Raw genomic sequence first — 9,471 nt, 5'->3', positions numbered from 1 at the left:
TGTAATTACTTCGATTTTTGATTGGTTTACTGGATTGTCTCCGTCTTTTTTGATTGGCCAAAGTAATTACTTTGGTTTTGGTTTTACGACACGATTGAAACTCGCTCTAACTTTATAAGTTACAGTCATTACTCTTCAAACTTTGTCCGAGTTTGTGCTGATTTCAGACGTCATTGCCGCGCGTTGCCGCTGCTCTTAGAAGAGTCATGTGCAGACTTAAGATCCGACGAATTTACTTTCCTTGGGAGGGACCGGCAGGGATATTTTGCACAACGCAAGGGGAGGCAGTGTGGCCTAGTGGTTAGCGCGTTTACCTTGAGATCCGGAGATCCAGGTTCAAGACCCGTTACGATCACTAATTGAATTTGATCCTGGTAGTCCCTGCTTCAACTTCACGGCTGGCCACTGTACTTGTAAAAAGCCAACTGGTTTGCCTCCGGCCAGTCGGGATTCTTAAAAGCTTTTGTTGTTGTTGTTGTTGTTTTTGTTGTTTTGTTCTGTCGTTTCGTTCATTGTGTTTTATTGGCCCTGAAAAGCCCCTATGGAGTGAAGTCGGTTACGTAAAACTATGTATTGTATTATATTGTATTCTACAAGTGGCTTTTTAAGGTAATAGCTAACCATTCGGGGTTTCCCTTACCGAAAAATACTCTTGTCCTCGGAAGGACCTCGGAATGAAATTGCTTTGCTTTTGTACACACGTACAAAATGGTCACAAGAATCGGATATAACTTGTTCCCTCCCTTCAGTAATAGGCATGAAAGAAAACTGAATGCACAAAGCAAAACTTGAGAATTATACTTTTACTTGAAAATTTTACTGCTACGTTGTTATTTACATGTACTTAACTAGAATATGTCCGATTACAACATTTACACCATTCGAAAAGCGGAGACTTATATATATATATATATATATATATATATATTACGGCTGCTCTTAAATGTGGCTAATTCCTGGATGGATTGCATTATTCAATCCGTTGCTAAAATTTGGCACTTGATTGTATTTTAAATTAAAATTAAGTTATGCTACTTCCCTGAAGTTGTATAATAAAAACTGAATCTAACGATTGGGCTATACCCAATAGAACTTGTACAACAAAGACAACACGTTCTGAGTTCGTGCATTGGGTTCATTACGCCTGCGCCTGCACTGTTCAGGCTAACCTACAATTGGCAAAAACATTTTTAAAAAACTACTACATACCAGAAAATACCAACTTTTTTGGGAAAATCACGTTGGACATGGCCTATTTCCATATCTCAGTTAGTGCCTCTCGTGAATGACCTCTTTATAAATGCGAGTTGAACACTTGCCAAAGTCTTTCGCAAGGGGTTTCCAATTTTTTTCAAAAAAGAGCGTTTGTGTCGTAAAAAACATGAATTTAAAAATCCTTTGTTTTCAAATTTCCCAGGCGTCGCCATCTTGGATGATAGTAGAGATATTAAGTATCACGTTTACGACGAATGGCAAACGTCGGACTAAAATTTGCGTTTTGCCAAAAATGGAAGCAACTCATTTGATATGAGCTCATTTCTTGCCTGTTAACAGCAGGTGACAAATAACTTTTCAAAAGCGAGAGACGAGTTAGAATAACATAATTTCATGCTTTTACTGATGACAAGGAGCAGCCCATCGTTCCGCGTTTCCCGTTTCACGTAAACGCCATGCTTGATCTCTCAAGAGACGTTTTACGGTTGCCCTCTTGATCTGAAAGAAAGGGCTTTTTTTATAAATAATTAAAACAGGACAACATGTCACAATGATTCAACATGGCGTTAGCGGTGAAACTTGAAATTGACTTATTTCAGATACATACGCTTTCTTTAGAAAAAAATGTCCCCAAATTTGTTTGTAAACATTACTTCTGTGGTTTTAAGTTATCTTTTGTTGCAGCGGAAGTTCACTTTGAACGGAAAAAAAGGCAAAACCTTCTTAGAAACGTACGTGATTTAAGGGTAGAAAAAGCATTCACGATACGATGTCATCGATTCCCTTGGGTATTGTCTTCATAGTGATCCTCATTCTGCAAAGTTGAATAACGTCCACTGTCCATACTGTTTGCATTGTGGAGGCCACGAGAATTCTGCAATGCCATAGAAAAAAAATGTGACGTACAGTTTCTCATACACAAATTGTGCAACCATCAACGAATAACCAACTGACGATTTTACTACCACTTTACAAAAACGAGGAAACTTTGCCTTCGTTAACTCTGAGTTTTTACATGGCTACAAATCAGTTTTCGTCTTTCCATCCAAATAGAGATAATGATAATGACGAGGACATTTAACATGATATTAAATTGATAAGGATAAATGTGCCTGTTTTTGGTTTTAAACTTCACCTTCTAGAATATGTACAAGAGGGCGATTTGAGTGGTAAATAGTCTATTGTGACGAGTTCATAGTCTAGCTGAAGGTCCACTTGAACTACCAACACCTAACAAGATCTACTGCTTTTAATCCCATCAAACAGTTGCTAGCACTCACAGCTAAACCACAGGATACTTGAAAAAATATAAGTCATGGAAAATCGTTCAACAGGATAAGCAGTACCTTTCGCGTAGCAAAATACTTATTCGTCTTCTGGGTCACTCTTCTGATGAGTGCTGTTGATCGACAAGCTCATACTGATCACATACAAATTAATAAAAGAAAATGCCTTTGTTGGTACAGTACTTATTGAAACAGTACCAAAGACAAAGATGCTTTGAAACAAATTGTATGCCCTACGTAACCATTAAAAGCTTTTCATTTTATTAATGATTATTAATATTTATTTGCATGTCCACCAATGATGGTGGACCAATGATGGCAAAGCTCGGTCATCTCCTGTATTAAACCACTAGCAACCAGCAATTCCTCAATCCGCTCCTACAAGGGACTAACGTTTGAAACAGCTAAAAAAAGTGATAGATTACCATCATCAACTCGTTGTTTCAAAGAATTTTTAAGCTAAGGGACTGGCACACAACAACTACCTTTTTATAAGGTTTTTACATACTAGCCTGTGTATGTTTTAGTCGAGTATAGTTAACCACTATTCATCGAAGTGGTGGAGGTGGCTAGTGGTGGATATTTACCGAGTCGTGAAGCAGCGAAGTAAATAGGACAAAAAGGATGATTGAAACTGATTTATGCGTGCAACGATTACAATAGTTTCGGGCGCAAATTCCGTGCAGGTTACATGTACTTGGAGGTGAATAGCAAAGGATATATGGTGCATGCGGGAGGTTGCTAAGCCCGAGAGAAGCGTAAGAGTCGTTCGAGGCGATAGCCGAGAGCGACTCTAGCTTCTTGAGGAGTTTGAGTAAGCCAATCAGAGCATGCCTTCAACGCTATCTACTGTTTTAGTAGTGGTGGTGGTGGTGGTGGTGGTGGTGGTGTTGGTGTTGGTAGTAGTAGTAGTAGTAGTAGTAGTAGTAGACTAAGTAGTGATAGTTATGTGGCAGTAGTAGTGGTAGTAGCCCGGGGGAGGGGGGATACTCCTTTATATGGGCTATATAGGTATGTGCGGCGCCAAAGGGTATGGTGTTTTACCGTTTTGGTCTGAAATAGGGTATCAATTTTGAGCATTTTGGTCTGAAATAGGGTATGATTTGTGCACTCTAGTCTTGAATTGGGTATGTTTTTAGACGAAGCTACTTCTTCATCATTAGGCGATAAGACCATTTCCAAATGTTGACGCCAACCGTGTATTTGCTGTAACAGCTTGTCACACACTCCAGTATAAACATTGCCTCTAAGATTGGTCAGACCTACATGTAGGGAATGGATTATAACACAGGTCTGAAATAGGGTAAGGAAAATCACAGATTTTGGTCTGAATAGGGTAACGGTAATTTTTCTGGAAGTACCCCCCTCCCCTCCCGGGAGTAGTAGTAGGAGTTGTGGTAGTAGACTAAGAAGTGGTAGTTAAGTAGTAATGGTAGTAGTAATAGTAGCAGTATTCTAAATTTTATGCATGCAGGTCATTTTGTCTATATCACATAATAATCCTAAAATATGTACTGAAAGAGATGTCATATGTTCACAGGAACCTAGATTAATGGCCTTTGAGCTCCCATGAGTCTCATATAGCTCAGTGGTAAAGCATCCGAACTTATTAGAAATACATGTAACAGGGTCGTAGGTTCAATTCCTGCAAAGTAGCACTCAGATTTTTTCTGAGTATTCCAGAGTCATCATCAATAAATAAATCTATTCTATCTTAAAATTGTGTAACAACTGCACATCTTGGGGAAGGTACAAGTCACTGGTCATTGTTTTACCAATACTGAAACAACCCTAACCGTTTACAAATGCTAACATTAGGTCTAAAAACTTTTGTTTAGGCCTAATTAGGCCTAAGTTTAGCTTTAACGAATGTTTAGGATTCTCTCTGTATTTGGTAATTAAAACATTGACCTGTGACTTGTGACCTGTGACACTCAATGATATGAAAAAGGATTGATTAAGTTATGGGTCCAAACCACCTGAATTTTTCAGGTGTCTAAAAGAGACAACTTCTTAGATTGTCCAGATAAGTGCAAGCATCAATTCTCCCTTTTGTACCCTTTCATATCACTTTGGCACAGTTAACAGTAAAAACTACCTGGTAATCAGTATGAGAGTTGCTCTCCACATCATCAACTAAAAGATATTTCTTTTCTCTATAGAAATATTTCTTTTGGAGTACATAAAGAACCACTATGTCACAAAGCACTGTTGCCTAAAGAGGAGAAAAAAAAAAACATCTTACTTTAACAGAAGTGAATCCTATGTTATGCCATATTGAACAAACTTAAATCATAAGTAATATAATATACTTGATTGACCTATCCTTGTATGGGTCTTTTCAGAGCCATCAAGTGGCTCACAATATCGGGCTGAAAAGTATACAAAATAATGGTACCTCTGGCAGCTGCTATACAGTCCATGTCTGCATGATGTCAGAGCACAGCATCACAGCCACATAAAATCATTAGCTATGAGTCAATTTCGATGAAGGAGGAAACAGGAGTACCTGTTGCAGGGGATGGCGGAGTGGTAAGAGCACTCGCCTCCCACCAATGTCGCCCGGGTTCGATTCCCGGACTCGGCGTCATATGTGGGTTGAGTTTGTTGGTTCTCTACTCTGCACCGAGAGGTTTTCTCCGGGCACTCCCGTTTCCTCTCTCCTCAAAAACCAACATTTGACTTGATTTACTTTCATTGTTCATTTCAGTTTACAGTGTCCCCAATTAGCACTCCATCGCTAGAACGACTAGACACTTAAATAAAGTTCCTTTCCTTGCCTTTCCTTACCCAGAGAAAAAAACCCTTGAGTCAGTGACTGTAACTCGATCAGTCCACATACTATCACAGAGCTAAGAGGCATGGTTCATGACCAATGTGCCAGCATTACACCTATTATACATAAATTGTTCTGAAAAGATGGGGGAGGGAATTTTACCAAGCTAACTTATACAGTACATTGTACTTTTGCATTTGTAAGATGAGAACTTTTAAACTCTGACATATGTGCTGACCAAAATACTTTGTTTTACAATAAGGCTAGTAAACATTACGCATTAATTTAAAAGTGACTAAATTGAAGTCCTAATTTTAACACTTACAATACCAAGCAGAGCAAGACCAGAACCCAAGTTAAGGAACAACGGAATTGGACTGAATTTACCACCCTAAAGAATGGATAAAAGTAATCATTTTGCTATAAAAAACAATTCAGGCATAACCATACCATCCCTTTGGTTACGAACACTCTAAGATATTCTGTTGGTTGACAAAATGTTATTTCAAGAGAAGCAACATAATAAAACTGAAAAGGAAGGTGAAGTGAAGGGGTGCCATGGAGCGTTGTGGTCTGCCCAATTATTATTGTCACCCTATAGACACCTGAAAAATTCAGGCGGCTTCGACGGAATTCAAAACAATGAACCTCTGTTTCTTTGTGCCTTCCCTGCTTCTCTTGGTCCCACCTTCCTTTTTACCCCAACTCCAACGTCAACGCATCAGTGATGGTTCTTCACAAAGAAGCATTATTTTTCTTACCTGTCCATAGACAAGTATCACAAATCGAACTCCATAAGCCTTAATCAGTATCCTGTGTAGAACATTGTCTTGAACATAGTATTTGGCAAATCTGAAACCAAACATTAAAGAGCAGTTTACATGTATTTACAATTTGAAAGATTTCCATTGATTATATATAATAAGCATAGTTGATAATGATAATAAATTCAATTTACAAAAAGAAACTTTTCCTCCTTGGAATAATTATGCAATCATGATAATGTCACCCTAATATAGAAATGCCATACCTGAAATTGTACCCTGGGGCAATTGGAGCTTCAGAGTCATCCAACCTAATTTTTAAAAAAATATTACATACAATCATTTAAAGCTTCCATCTTGATAAGCAGGCAAATTCAAAAAACAATAAGGTATTAATAATATTTATTATTTTAACTATTTATATTGACACAGAATCAAAATTTAATGTGAAATAATTAAATGCTGTTTCTATTAAAGGCCCTTATAATTTTTTCCCAAAAGTAATTGCATAATCTGATTGGCTGAATGCACTCACACGGGTAAATCATGTGGGAAACAACATTTTGTGTTACACAAATTTCAGTCAAGGTACGTGAATGTGGGCCATTATTAAAAGTGCCCCAGCCTATATTCTTTACTTTACATTGCAATATTCAATCTGCCATTTTCTCTTCAACATTTCACAAATCAGTGTGCCCTAAAATTTAACTAAAACCAGAAGTCTTAGTCCAACGGCTGAGCCAGCATGAGGTATGGGCCTCTTCCTTAGGTGACGTTACAAACTGTTTTGCATTACAAAGATTCTTTCAAAACTAGAATGTAAAACAGCTTGTGACAACATCTCAGGGAAAGTTACACATGCCTCTCAGCAGCTCAGCTGTGGGACAAACGCCTGACAATTGGGTCAACTTTACAAAACTCATGTGGCCTGTTAGAAGCGAAATCTCAACAAATCAATGCAAAAATAAATTTTACATGTTAAAACTAAAGGTTCTGAAATTTGACTTTTTTCAAAATAAAAACAAATTGAGGTTATGGGAACTTTCAAGCAGAAATGGACTATGAGATCAAAGCTCACCAGACCTGAAACATTATTTCGTTGATGTTCCATTACCTTCTAAATGAGTACTCTGGCCCACATGAGTACAAAAGAGGATCAAAGTTGCAATTCCATGTTATAATGATTGCCATGACTCCACCCTGCAATCAAAGTTTTTGGATTTAGGAGCTGTCTGGGTCACCCAATATGTTTAGTGAACATTTTGAAAACTGGAACTATATTGTTAAAGTGGTACTATGACGAAAATCACATCTTTCCTATTTAAGCCATTTCAAAACATAAAAAAGTAGACTGCATGAGAAGAAAAATGCTGTTTACTATTTTCAAATATCTCTTTTCGTTCCAGAGATATTCAAGTTTTTAAAATATGCAAATTAGCTAAGTAATGACGTCATACACTCAACCAGATTTTGTTCAAATATGATGAAAAGTGATATCTCAGCCAGTTTGTATCAGAAATGTTTGATTCTTTGCAGGAAGGTTCTACTAAATGTGCTTCACAATATGAGCTTAACAGCTCTGTTACCATGGCAACATACTGGGTTCCAGACCTCCCCCATATTAAAAGCTTTTCTGGCCACCCCTGGTGTTCCATTTTGATATTTGGTAACAGCACTTCATATACTTGATCCAGCAAGCCTATAAATATGTTAGCTCGACTTTGTAGCCTTGTTTAGCATTTTCAAGCTGAAAATCACCAGCATACTGAAATTAAGTGGGTGGGGACTGGAAAAGAGTGAGTTGCCATGGTGACAGAATTTTTTATAGTCATAGGTGTGTTTCCTATAGAACTATTAGCCTGCCAAGTTTCAATATTTTGCACTGCAAATTGGCCCAGGTAGCTCTATTTATATACTCAATGTAATATTGGGTTGAGTGTATGACGTCATCAGTCGTTTCATTTTCATATTTTGCCCATTTTTTAAACTTAAATATCTCCGGAACTAATGCAGATATTTGTAAACGGTAAACGGCGATTTTATTCTTTCATGGAATTCTATGTGATACACTCAAAAAAACAAGAGGTAAAAATTTGATCATAGTACCACTTTAAGAGCATGGGGTGCAGTTACCTGATAAGCTATTTCGTCAAAACTGACGTTGGCCAGTTCCAAGATCTTCCCAAATTTGAAGATTGGACACAGAGGAGCAGTATCAGGGTCATAAGTACAACCTTTCAAGTAACTACTGTTGCTTGTAGTCTTGATGTTTCGTCTAAAAAAAGCAAAATCGTTTGTTAAAACTTTTAACCCTGTAACCAGTGAGGCTGCCACTGACGCTTAAAATTGACTGGCATTAGACAGAGTAAAATCCATCACTCATCACTGCAATGGATTGAAAAGGGGACATGGTTTTGAGCGGAGATAGATAAAGTTAATTCTTCCACAACTGAACCTCCCCACCCCTACCCCTCTCATTGACGATTGAAATTGTCACACATTATACAGAGTAAAGTCTACAGATGTCACTATTACGAAGGAAGGGGTTAAGAAAATCTTATATTGAAGAATCTTTGATTCCCTTGACGGACAAGGTTAAGAAGCTAAGAACATAATAAAATTATGTAGTTGAGTTTAATAGTTGGTTCCAAGATTTTTCTCCAGGTAGTTGGGCCTTGGCCTTTTATCATAAACCCACATTTCTTGAGTTACAGTAATTTGCCTAATGGTCTAGCAAACTTGAGAATATAAAAAAAGTGACTAGTGGCTGTCAAATTGCACAATGATCTATAAGGTGCATTATTACATGGGCAAACTGGTCCGAGTTGAAAAGGAGAATTCTGATTGGTTCTCTGAGCGGTCTAAATTTTGCAATATTTAGTCATGTTCCAGTACAAATTAAATTTTTACTTTCCACAACAGTATAAATAGAAGCAGGCGAGCCTGAAATAAACTTGCAAAAAAAGGAAGTCAACCAGCATTTTCCCGGTACGGACCTCACGCTAGTTCAATAACATCTATTTGATTTTGTAAAACATGTAGTTACATGAATAGCAAGTGGCTTATTTTACTTTCCTTCAACTTGACATGTGATTGGTTGCATGTGAGGCCTATGCAAGGAAAGTATGGATTTGACATACAAGTGAAAGAGGTTAAAAGGTGATGAAGGTGAAGGATAAGGATAAAAAGTAAAACCATAACCCTACAGTATTATTCTCGAATACACTGCATAATATTTTGCCAAATACACAAAGATGTAAGTGGTGCCAAAATAGACTCATACCAGGGAAAGAACTATTTTAACCCATTTGTATATTAAATACCACTGACTGCTTTTACTAAATTCCCAGAGTGGTCAAAGTGTTGTGTACTCACGAGGCACAGCTGAGTGAGTCCACTGTGATGACAAACATTGTTGTCGATAAGAGTA

At 37.6% G+C, this 9,471-nt stretch overlaps 1 protein-coding gene across 3 annotated transcripts in view; it reads right to left on the bottom strand.

Moving 5' to 3' along the window:
• Positions 1-786: 786 nt before the first annotated feature.
• Positions 787-9,471, bottom strand: part of LOC137972066 (P2X purinoceptor 4-like) — a 23,266-nt gene continuing 14,581 nt past the window's right edge. Inside the window, exons 6-13 of one of the 3 annotated variants that reach the window (XM_068819601.1) lie at positions 8,175-8,316; positions 7,156-7,241; positions 6,308-6,352; positions 6,039-6,129; positions 5,603-5,668; positions 4,600-4,716; positions 2,562-2,635; positions 787-2,089 (exon numbers count right to left, since the gene is read on the bottom strand). In XM_068819601.1, coding sequence (XP_068675702.1) covers positions 2,597-2,635; positions 4,600-4,716; positions 5,603-5,668; positions 6,039-6,129; positions 6,308-6,352; positions 7,156-7,241; positions 8,175-8,316 — 586 coding nt within the window. In that variant the 3' untranslated portion in view covers positions 787-2,089; positions 2,562-2,596. The remainder of the gene's footprint in view (positions 2,090-2,561; positions 2,636-4,599; positions 4,717-5,602; positions 5,669-6,038; positions 6,130-6,307; positions 6,353-7,155; positions 7,242-8,174; positions 8,317-9,471) is intronic. The other 2 variants (XM_068820294.1, XM_068819125.1) reach the window with 2 other exon arrangements.

Source organism: Montipora foliosa, chromosome 1 (assembly GCF_036669935.1).
Source record: "Montipora foliosa isolate CH-2021 chromosome 1, ASM3666993v2, whole genome shotgun sequence".
NCBI lineage: Eukaryota > Metazoa > Cnidaria > Anthozoa > Scleractinia > Acroporidae > Montipora > Montipora foliosa.
Note: the sequence above shows the minus strand (reverse complement) of the source record. Positions and strands in the feature narration are given on the sequence as shown.